Raw genomic sequence first — 12342 nt, forward strand, 5'->3', positions numbered from 1 at the left:
CCACTACCACTAACCAGTGAACAATCAAATATATCAATTCTACAACCAAGAATATCTTGACCTACTGATTAAAATTGAGGTGTTGGGAACTATAGATTATATGTTTGAATCTCCCCTTTCCTTTTTTATACTTTGTACTGACTTCGTGGTTCATATGGATAAAAAAACATATTAGTTCTACTATATCAGGATTAATTTCTGAACCTTCTTTAGGACTTGAGAAACCTAGAATACTTGAATTGAATTGGGCGGGAATTTATGTGGATTTGTCAAAGCAGTGATATATAAATTGGAAATTGGTTTTAGCTAAGGTCGACACAGAACATACTCTATGATTAGAGATGGATTTTCATTAGAACCAAACATAATTTTGATCTTAAATATTGAAGATGAACAAGGAATTGTAACCTTAATAAAAAATGCTATGAACATGGAATGCATTTGGTAATTGCCTAATGGTAAATTAGCAAGAAAATTTGTCTTAACTAGTCACTAAAGATTTGAACTTCCAAGACACGAAAAATGAATAATAGATACGTATTCTAAAATTGGGTCCCAAAATTACCAATAAGGCAATAAGGACCCTGTCGGCTGTCACATGTTGAGCAATGGAAAAAAAAAAAGGAGGAATTTGAGTGAATGACTTATACCTATACCTATGATGACTTTATAAAGTTAGACAAAAGGTGAAATAAAGAGATACTAATAACTAAAATTCATTGGATAAATTTCATCTTTATAGAAAAGCTTGAAAAGAAATATGGGACCATCAGGAGGCAAATTATATTGAAAGCTGTTGTTACTAGTTTTGGTGGAATTAATACAGCTGGGTTTATATAATCACATTATTATTGGACCCACCACGTAGAAGAGTATGAATTTTTGTACTACTTTTTTTTTGGCACCATCCGAAAACTCATAATAAGAATAATTTACTTGTGGATTACAGTACTCTCACCTAAAAAATACTCCCACAATATTGAAATTATGCTTCCACCAAGATTTGAATCTTGATTTACCATGTGAGAGATAGGAAACGATTACCATTGAACCCAATGGTCCTTGCTATGAATTTTTCGACTACTTAAGTTCAGCCAAATTGCAAACTAATTTTGAATCGGTGTTGGTGAATTTTCATTTTGCGCTTAACATCTCCACACTCATATTGGTATATGTCCATTAGGTATCTAACATATCTAAATGTCTTTCTGTAAATCTATATTGATAACTGTCCATCGTGTATTCTTGAATTCGATATTTGTACATCCAAGTTGATAGGTTCATTATGTATTCAACACTCGTGATCATAATATTAATTCAGATTAAGTAAAAGAATATTCTAGTCTTTTTGAGTTTGATTGGCACGTAGCTTTTTTTTCGTTATATGAAGCTATAATAATGGTGACATATCTAGAGAAGATATAATTTATATTGAAATGAAAATTATAATTTTTATCTAACTTTCAAATATAGAGATTGTACAATATATGTATTATTGATAAATAAACATTACCTTTAATATATTTGCCTACTTTTTCTATGTCAATTTAAATAATGTCTCAAATGTCAACAAAGCATTGCTTTTCAATCAGGCTTGGAGAATCCACAACAACTAGTCAACCACCCTTCCCTAATTTCAAGGATCTTTCAAGCCAAATACAAAGAAGACTGTAATGTGTAATAAAAATTAAAAATGCCTATTTTCCGCCCACCGTGGGGCTCGAACCCACGACCACAAGGTTAAGAGCCTTGCGCTCTACCAACTGAGCTAGACGGGCTTATTGATTATTCATCTATGTATTAGTTAGTTGTAGAATTTTATTTCGTTGCTCAGTCTTTGTAGCCCACAAAATGCGTAAAACTTCCTTATGTTTTAAACTTTTAGGGAATTCCCCCAAAGACTAAATTTCATTAATAGAAGCCATTTAACATCTACTATATATTTTCAAATAACAAGAAAAACAGATATAACAAAATCAAACAAAAATCTTCTATGACAAAGCTATGAATCAAAAATCTAAATTTGATAATCAGGCACATTCTCGAATGAGTGTCTCAAAACACTTTTCATGAGTGTGCTGGTGTAAAATTAGTTTGTTGACCTTGCAAACAAGTCAATGCACACCCAATAGTTGGATATTAAATGCCACAGGAGGTTTAGTCCCTGGGGGTTACCAGTTTAGTTTAGTAACGTACTTTGTTGCAATTTAATTGATGATTGAACTATAACGCCTATTAAATTCAGGCGAACTAAAGGGAAAACAAGAAAATTGTTACCTCCATGGTTTGTTGCTTCAATCGGTGAATTACAGAACTTGGCGCTAAGACATGTTCTAAATCTAGTGAACTAAACTATAACCCCATGATGGGTTTGGCTAGACTAAGGCTAGGCTACGCTAAGAAAAGAGTAATTGCAATTTGTTGCGTGATGTTTGATTGTTTTCTATGCTTGATGATCCTTCTATTTATAAGCCAACGTGATACGCAACTTCCCTACTTTCTTGGAGGGAAAACATTTGAGTCATCTTTGATTCAAATCTCAACCACCTTCTGCCGCTGAATAATCGTAGCTTTGCACGTTCTTCCTTATGTGGATTCGTCTCATTATTACTCTTTAACTGTTTATATATTTGTTATTCTTAACTTTCATCTCTTGATGATCTTGATGTCATTCTTCTATTGATTTTGACTTACGTTGACCATCCAATGGGCTTTATACTCTTGTTGGGCCGTCATATTAAGGTAAAGTTAAACCTTTTGAGGTCTAATATAATTTACCATAATAAATGCTATCATACATCTAAAAACGATGGTAACAAAGTGGATTCATTGCTCCATCTTAAATTTGCAAGGAAATTTTTTGTATTGGTTTAGCATGTAGACTTATACTCTCTCCGTCCCGAAATATAGCACTTGTTTGATTTTTGTACAGTTTTCAAGACGTACATTCGACCTATGATATTTTCTATTTCATATTAGTAAAAAATATAAAAAGTTGATATTATGAATGTATACATTATGGCGAATCTAACAAGACTTCACACGCAGTGGCGGATTATTGTTGGGGCCGGTGGGGGCTTGGCCCCCCATAACCATATAAGATAAATTAAGTAAATTGTAAGTTATGTTATTAAACAAACTGTGGCATACTGGTCTTGGAGAAAGGTGTAAAAGGAAGTTTTGAGCCTTAGAGGTTGCAAGTTCAAACCTTGCATCAAAACATTTGGACTTTTTTGTTTTTCTTCATTTTAAATGCTTCTCTTTTTTCTTTTTTTCTTTTCCTTCTTTCTTTTTTACTTCCTTCTTTCTTCTTCACCTTTATCTTTGGCTTATATCAAATTGCCTAATTAATTTAGAAAAATCTTTTTCATTGGTTGTACTATCTTTTATTCTTCTTCTCTAAAAACTTTCTTTTTTATTTAACTATAATAGTACTTCTTATTTCCTCAAACTCATTCCTAATAATCATAAAATATAAGTTTATCTTTTTTTTTTTGTGACTTAAGAAAGCAATTTGGTATTTATTTAGTTTTGTTTTTTACTGGAGTAATTTATTTAGTTGCTAATGAACAATACCTTTAATTTCTTAAAAAATTACTCATTTTTTTTTTGAACATTTCATAATGGTCAAACAAATAAATTGAAACAATTTTTTAAAAATTGCACTTTGAGATTTTGATTTATTACATTAGCTACAAGCTCTTTATAGCCATTAATAATAGTATATTAATATTTTGGTGTGTATTAGTGTTTTTATTCATCATTTAAAATTTTATACTAAAACTTTTATTTTATCAACTCGACCCCTGTTAAATAGTTAGTTAAGATCCGCCACTGCTCACACAAGTATGTCTTTTTATATACATTGGTGACGGAGTGAGTAATTGATAAGCATTGCAAAAGGAGTAACAAACTGATAGAGTATAAATCTGTTCATGGGGCCTCAACCATCAGCTTAAGCTTTTGGTTGAGTTGGTCCTTTGACTTGGTATCAGAGCCAGCGTGACAAAAAGGTCACGGGTTCGAATCTCATCCACCCCTCCTTTCGCGGTGGAATATTTAGTGCCAGGTATGAGGGACGTCTGTGCTCCATCCACACTTCAAGTTCAAAGGGCTCTTGCGTAAGGGGGCGTAATAGAGTATAAATCTATTCCTGGGGCCTCAACCATCAGCTTAAACTTTTAGTTGAGTTGATCGTTTGACACAAACTATTAGAAAACCACCATTAATTACTCCCTGAATAATCAGAGTTCTAGACAAGTACTAAGAGAGAAGGCAAAACCAAAACAATAGATGAGAGAAAACTCTTGTAAAAATAGAGAAACCTAAATGATTTATTGGATACCTAAAAATTAACTAGAAATATAGGCTTACCATCCCCAAAATTGGTGGATGACAACCCCTGGATGAAGCATAAAAGTTAGGATTTTTTTAAATGAAGAGAAGGGTGATGAGAACAGCTAACTTGTTTTCCTTTTCTATGGCCAAAATAATTGAAGGTGGTGGATATATTAATTTCAAAATTTGTGATAAATTAAGTGGTATTTAGCTTTTAGCATGTGCCGGATTTTCAGACCCGGAAATTTTCACCTAGAACCACACCATACATAAACCCCTTAATGTTACGAATTGTCCTCAATCTTCAAAATCTGATCTTTAGAAAACTGTAGTTGTGACTTGGAATACTTAATTTATACTAACTTGTAATACTTAATTTACTAATTCTCAACTATCTATTTTAAATAGGTTATATTTTCGTTTATGATACTATCAGGTTATCCGTTTAACTTGAATTATGAGTACAATAGTGTTTTTGTAGAACAACTACAAAGAAAGCCGATGATCTATACCATGACTAATTTGAGAACATATACGTCATTCTTATAACAAAGACAAAACCTTGTATAATACAAACTTACACAATAACTTAGACCTTGTTTTTTTAGACGGAACTGATGTGAACTATATATAGAACTGAATTAAAGTGAATTAAAATTATGAGAGGAACATGTCTTAATCAAACTGAAATTTTATTAATACAGTCAAAAGAACAAGGCCTTATTATAATGTATATTAGACTTTATTCCTTGTGGCTGATTATTACTTTTTTTTTGGAGGGTAGGCCTCATGAAAGATTTGCTTGATGTAATGTTTGAGCGGTTGAGCCTTGAAAGCATCATCTTAGAAGGAGCATTATCAAAATCTTTCGAAAGCGAAGAATAAAATAATGGTGTACAAAAAAGTCGTGCGCCCTCAATTGTATAAATGTTCATGATGTAAACTTCAAGGTCCTTTTATTGACAAAAGATATTTTCTCGTAATTTTGATAATCCATACACAGAAGTTCATTATATCATAAGTTTCTTCACCCCATAGGCCATAACAAGGAGTAAAATTGTGAATCAAGCAAATCTAGCTTGAGGTTTAGAGAGATTAACGAGAGAGTAACATAGAGTTTCTCATTATTTGAAAGAAGAGAATGAATCAGTTATTACAAGTGAGAGATAAAACTATATATGAGAGGTTGTTACAATAGAATTAACTAACTCTCTTATTACAGCTCAGCAACATATTATTTATGTAATAATCTTCATATCCCCCTTCAAGTTGGACTTAATGACAATTTAACAAGGCCAAGCTTGGAAGCTAAATGAAGGTGCAAAGGCCCTTTGAGAGGCTTTGTAATCAAATCAGCTAGCTGCAATGAGATTTGGACATGAGTAGTCTTTAAGAATCCAGCTTCCACTTGTTCTCTGACATAGTGGCAGTCTCTCTTCAAGTGTTTTTGTGTGCTCATGGAGCACCGGGTTCCGTGCAATTTGTTCAGTAGCCATATTATCACAAAACATATAAATAAGTAGCTTAACATTAACTTGCAAATCTTATAAAAGGCCTTCAACCTAAACTACTTCAGAAGTTGTGTTGGACATGCTCTTGTATTGTGCTTCCGCAAAAGATTTACTCACAGTTCTTTGTTTTTTTTGTTTTTTCAAGAAATCAAATGATTCCCAAGAAAGACACAATAGGCACTAAGTGACCTATTGCTAAATTGGCAAGAACTCCAACCAGTATCAATGTAAGCAGTTAATTAATGTGAGATCACTGGAGGATGAATAAAAGAACCCTTTGTTGATTGTACTATATAAATATCTAACTACATACATTGTTGCTTGGAGGCGAGGTTTCCCTGGACAACTCAAAAATTGACTAAGGTGTTGAGTAGCATAAGATAGATCTGGCCTGGAGATATTCAAATACAACAATCTCCTTATAAGCTTCCTGTAGACCCCAGGTTCTTAAAGAATCTCACCAACATCAGTAGATTTAACCCTTTAGGTAATAGAGAAGAAACAGGTTTCATGGATTCCAAATTCATATCTGTAATGATGTTTGAAATGTATATCCCCTGACTCAAAATTGTATCGGATTCATTTCTAAGAACTTCTATCCCCAAGAAGTATTTCATATCAGCCAAGTCTTCTATAGTCTAGGTTGTGTCTAAGGCAGATTTAATCTAATCAATTTGAGGTTAACTTGTTCTCATTAAGACCATGTCATCCACATATAGTAGTATAACAATGAACTCATTATCAAGTGTTCTTGTAAAGAGAGAATAGTCTTGTTTTGATTGAGTAAAACCAAGACCAAGTAAGAATTTACTCAATTCTTTATTCCATTGTCTTGAATCTTGCTTCAATTAATAGTAGAGATCTCTTTAATCTACACACCTCACCAAGTTTAGCTTTCTTATAACCCAATGGTGGTTTCATAAAGACCTCTTCATCCAAAAAAAACCATGCAAAAAAGTGTTTTTTATGTCAAGTTGACATAAAGGCTAGTAATGAGATAAGGTATGTGTAAACTCTTCTCCAACAACCTATTGGTACCCATAGTGGCTACCAACCTAGCCTTATACCTCTCAACAATTCCATCAGATTGTATTTGACTTTAAAGATCCATTTTGAGCCAATAGCCTTCGTACCTTAAGGCAACAATTGTAAATCCCAAGTATCATTAGCTTTAAGGGCATTGTTTATGCCAATTTTGTACCAGGTACACAAAAGGTATTGGGGAGCCAACAACAAGAACAATATACTAATGTGATATGGAATAAATAACGAATAATGAAAATGTAAATAAAAGATTAAGAGCACAAATAATTGTTGACGCGGAAAACCTAAGGAATGGGAAAAACCGCGGGTGATACTATTGACCACCAATCCAATATGAAGATGCCGCAGTCAATACAAGTGCATAAATACAATTATCCTTCAAGCTTTGTCGAATAATAATGGAATGGATGAGAGAAAATATTAGTTAGAAGCCTAGAAATAATGCACTGTGAGAGTGTAGGAGCTAGAGAGAGAATATTAGTTAGACAAGACTGAGAGTTAATGGTAGCTAGTCCCCCTAAAATAAACTACATATCTCCTATTTATATTTGACGAAAAGAAAGTCTTCATTGCTGTTGTAGTGCTTCCTTCAAAATAGGGGGCAACTCTATCTCCTCAACTGCCTCCTTATTCCTCTCTTAATTTGTTAAAGATTGAGTCAACTTCTCCCACCATATGCTCTCTTGTGATAACTGATTCTTCTTATTTCCTTGCACTTGAAATCCAACACGTAAATTCTCGGGCCCAGCAGGCATCTAACTCTTTTTGCATTTCTAGTTACCATTCAGGAGAAACAGGAGCTTGATAATAAGTGGAAGGTTTAATCACATGAGAATGTGTATTAGCATAAAGAGATAAAGAAGTGGAAAAAGATGGTATAGCGGGACACACAAAACTAGGGTGTTAACGAGCCGAACCGAGACCGAACATACCCAGGCTCGGCTCGAGAATGAATGAGTTCGAGCTCGACTCGAGCTCGAAGCTCGTCGAGCCTAAAAAAAATTAGGCTCAGCTTAAGCTCGAAACGAACAAAAACAGGCTCGGCTCGGCTCGAAGCTCGGGTCATGAAATTAAAATTTAAAGTATGGATGTCAGGCTAATTTTCATTAAATAATGCAAGCCCAACAACCATACATTTTACACCTATCTATACTCCATATATAATACAAGAGGTCCCCTATTGCTCTTGCTTTCTCCCCAATGTGGGACTTTTAAAGTCCCAACAAAAGAACTCACTTAGGCTCTATAGTGAGCAGTGAGAAAAAGAAGAGATGGGTGCTTTAGATTTTTCAATCATGCGCCTTTTTATAGTTGGAGATGTGAAGTTTTGCTTTTGCCTCACCGATGTGGGACTTATAAACCTTAACTAAATAAGCTCAACATTATGTTTTGTCAAACTCTTTATAAGTATGGATGTTAGGCTAATTTTCATTAAATATGACAAGCTCAACAACCATACATTGTACTCATATCTATGCATGCCCATATAATACAAAAGGTCCCTTGTTACTCTTGCTTCCTCCCCAATGTGGGACTTTCAAAATCCCAATTTATATTTGGAGATGTGAAGTTTTGCTTTTGCCTCACCGATGTGGGACTCATAAAACTTAACTAAATAAGTCACAAACACTGTGCATTATTCCTCATATTCCCAATATGGGTAGAAGAAAGGTGATAGAATTATATATAGTAAAAAAAATTCATTTTATGCTAATCCAAGTTTCTAGGCATTGCATATTTAATGATTGTCCAACATTATAAAATAAGACAAATCAAACAAGAATTATAATGAACTTAAAGGCTAATAAGATTATATAGGGAAAATAAGGTTGGTGTTTACTTTTTCTATCGATGTGGGACAATACTTTTTTACATAAAGCCTATCTAAAACATTTTACGAACATGTTTGCGAACTTTCGAGCCGAACTCTACTAGGCTTACGCTCGGCTCGCTAAGGTCACGAGCCGATCTCGAACTCGAGTCGAGCCCTCCCGAGCCGATCTTTGATCGAGCTTTGACCGAGCCCTCCCGAGCCGATCTTTGATCGAGCTTTGACCGAGCCGAGCTCGAACAATTTGCGAGCCATCCTGGCTCATTAACACCCCCCACACAAAACCATAAAGTTTAGCAGGAGGTTTGCTAACACGTGTGGAATGTCTAGGAGGAGGAGTAGGTATAAACATGTGAAAGGAAGAAATAGATGGAGATGTAGAAACCAGAGTTGGAATAAAAGAATTAATAGAAGAAGAAAGAGTGGCAGACTTAGAAGTATCAAACTAAGGTGAGTGAGGAATAAACCGATTATACATATAAGGTTGAACTGGAGTATGAGATGGGACATTAGGTGTGAAATTAGGTGAAGTATCACTATGAAAAACATCTATATGCAAGAGATTTAGGTAACAAAAAATCATCATGGATGAAAAGGAGTGGAAGACTAGGATTAGAAGAAAAATCTGAGTATGTAATTAAGTGTTTAAAAGGGAAAATGTGTTTTCTAAACACAACATTCCTAGATACAATATATTTGTGTGATTGCAAATATACAATTTGTAACCTTTCTGACCAAAAGAGTATTAAAAAAAATACACATTTAGATGCTCTAAATAGGAATTTGTCTTTAATTCTAGAGCACACAAACAACCAAACACTTTGAGCATAGAGTAATCGGGCTTATTATAGAGAAGTTCAACAGGAGATCATTTCCAGTGTAAGATAGATGAAGGTAGATGATTAATAAGATATGTGGCAGTAAGGATAAAATCACCCTAGAATTTTGCTGTTAAAGATGCATGAAATTTTAGGGCCCTATCTACCTCTAAGAGATGTTTATGTTTACATTCTACACGTCCATTTTGCGGGGTACACCAGCAATGCTCTTTTGATGTAAAACACCTTTTTTTTTTTTTTTTTGACATCAAAGAAACTTACAGAAAGTAATAAGAAGAGACTACCCTACATTTACCCTATGTAAACGACAGTGGTGTGCTATCTCGTGGGCTTGCTGCACCTGGCCCCTACTGACTTTTATAATGCGGCAGCTATGAAGCCCAGTCGAAGCCTCGATAATGCCTGATAGAGTGTGGCTGATGGAGATGTCTGCTGGTGTGTTGGGTACCAAGTTCCTGACCAGCTGTTCAGAATATGTGAGGAGCAATATACGGGAGAAGCTTGTTGTCGTGATCCATCTTAGTGCGGAAAGACACGCCATGCTTTCTGTGTGAAGGGTCGATGAAGCTTGCATAAAAGATCCGTGGCTGCGTATGTGGTGTCTATGGCAATGGGCAACCCATGCGAAGCCTCCATGACCATTAAAGTGATCCCAGGACCCATCTATTCGGATTATAAGATCCGGTACCCCCATTTGACCATGCCTTAGATCTGTGAAAATAAAACCTGGGGGGTGAATGAGATTCGGTGCTGGAGGGGGATCGCCTATTAGGACATCATCAACTATGTACCGCTTATGAAGCTGCCTGCTTTCCGAGATATTGCTATTATAAGCATCCAGCATAGTTCTACCCTGACGAAAAATTTGTTCATTCCTAGTCTTCCATATTGCCCATAAAGTTCCAATGAAAATTGGAACCCGAAGCCCCCTGTATCCATCCTCTTTGAGATATTTTTCGAGCCAGAAAACAATCCACGAAGCCAGCGACATTGCATGATTTTCCGACGAAGAAATAGAAAGAGGGGAGCCCTCCCAGGCCTCCATAGCCATTGGGCAGAACCTGAAAATGTGCTGGTCATCTTCATTATCATCTAAACACATTGAGCAGTGTGTGGTATTGATGATACCCCGTCGTTGAAGATTGGAAGAGGTGGCCAAACAATTGTGCCATAGCTTCCATATGAAAATCTTCCACTTCGGCATGATGTTCAGCCCCCAGAGGTGATGAAAAAATTTCGAGTTTTCTGGGAGTGTCATGCTGTGAGTTTGTTGTTGTTGTTGTTGTTGTAGAAGGAGACCGTAACCAGATTTTGTAGTGTATTCCCCCGAGCGAGCCAAAGGCCAGTAGACCCTATCTGGAACATCGAACCGAGCAGGTAATTCTATCCTTTGAATAAGATGAGCATCCGAAGGAATGAAGAGGGTATAAAGTTTTCTAATATTCCAACCTTGGTTATGTGGTAATATCAGGTCTGCAACACGGGTTTGCGCTGCTTCGCGTAAGGTAATGCCATCTCTGAAGGTTGGAATATTACCAAAAACCCATGGTTGTAATCCTGCTCTGATAGAGGTACCGTTACCCACTTTCCAGACACAATTCTTACGGAGTGATTGGCTAGCCGAAAGGAGCCCTCGACGACCCAACGAAATTTTAGACTTAGTTGATCTTATCCATGAAGTTTGCGGGTTCGAGGGCTTAAACACCTTGGAGAGCAAAAGGTGGGGTTTGTTGTGAATTCTCCACACTTGTTTCATTAATAAGGCTGTATTGAAGGTTCCAATACTACGGATGCCGAGGCCCCCTTGTCCACGAGGGTGGTGCAAAATCTCCTTCTTTTTCCAGTGTAACCCAGTTTGGGAATTATTTTTCCAAAAAAACCGGGCGAGCATAGCATCCAACTTGTTAGTAATAGTGGTTGGTATTTGGAAGATGGATAGATGATGCATAATAGTGGCCACGAGTATAGAGTTGATAATTACCAATTTCATTGGCTGAGATAACCAAGTGTGATTCCAGATTTCAATTTTCCTTGAAACAATGTCGAGGAGGAAAGTGAAGTGCGGTACCTTCGATCCTTGGATATCAATGGAGGAGCCCAGATATGTACCAAGAGACGGTTTATCATCCAGTTGGAGACTATTTTTATAAACTTGTCGCTGATCTGGAGGAATGTTAGGACTGAACTTCACAAAAGATTTAGTGTGATTGATCATCTGACCCGAAACGGAGCAAAATCTTGTAATTATTGTGTTTAAAGTCGCACATATTGCTGGTGTAGCACGGAAGAAGAATAGAGCATCATCGGCAAAGAAAAGGTGGGAAACTGTCGGACCTTGCTTCCCAATCTTGATGCCTTGTAGTTGGCGAGTAACCGTAGCCCGAGTAGTCATTCTGGATAGGATGTCCATGCAGAAAAGAAATAAATAGGGAGATAACGGGTCTCCTTGCCGTAAACCGCAGTGGGGAAGGAAAGTGGGAGTTGCTGTGCCATTGATCATAACTCTATACGAGACAGTTTCAATACATTGTTTGATGAGCATGATCCAATAACGAGGAAATCCATAGGCACTTAAAACTTTGACGATGAACTGCCAATTAACCCTGTCATAAGCTTTATTCATATCGAGTTTTAACGCTGCCAGGTAGCGATTTCCCGATCTCTGCTTATTGATAATGTGAGTTAACTTGTGAGAGATCAATATATTATCATCCATATGACGTCCCTGAACGAATGCGTTCTGGTAATCATATATCAGAAACGGCAGGAGAGGCTTCAT

The 12342-nt window shown here is 36.0% G+C and overlaps 1 protein-coding gene and 1 non-coding gene across 2 annotated transcripts; both read right to left on the reverse strand.

The window, feature by feature from the left end:
* Positions 1-1705: 1705 nt before the first annotated feature.
* TRNAK-CUU (transfer RNA lysine (anticodon CUU)) lies at positions 1706-1778 on the reverse strand. Its single transcript has one exon. It is a non-coding gene; the product is annotated as a tRNA-Lys (tRNA).
* Positions 1779-9843: 8065 nt separating this feature from the next.
* Positions 9844-12342, reverse strand: LOC104892705 (uncharacterized). The gene has a single exon (XM_010678693.1). The coding sequence runs from the start codon at positions 12340-12342 to the stop codon at positions 9844-9846; it is 2499 nt and encodes an 832-aa protein (XP_010676995.1).

Source organism: Beta vulgaris, chromosome 5 (assembly GCF_026745355.1).
Source record: "Beta vulgaris subsp. vulgaris cultivar EL10 chromosome 5, EL10.2, whole genome shotgun sequence".
Lineage (NCBI taxonomy): Eukaryota > Viridiplantae > Streptophyta > Magnoliopsida > Caryophyllales > Amaranthaceae > Beta > Beta vulgaris.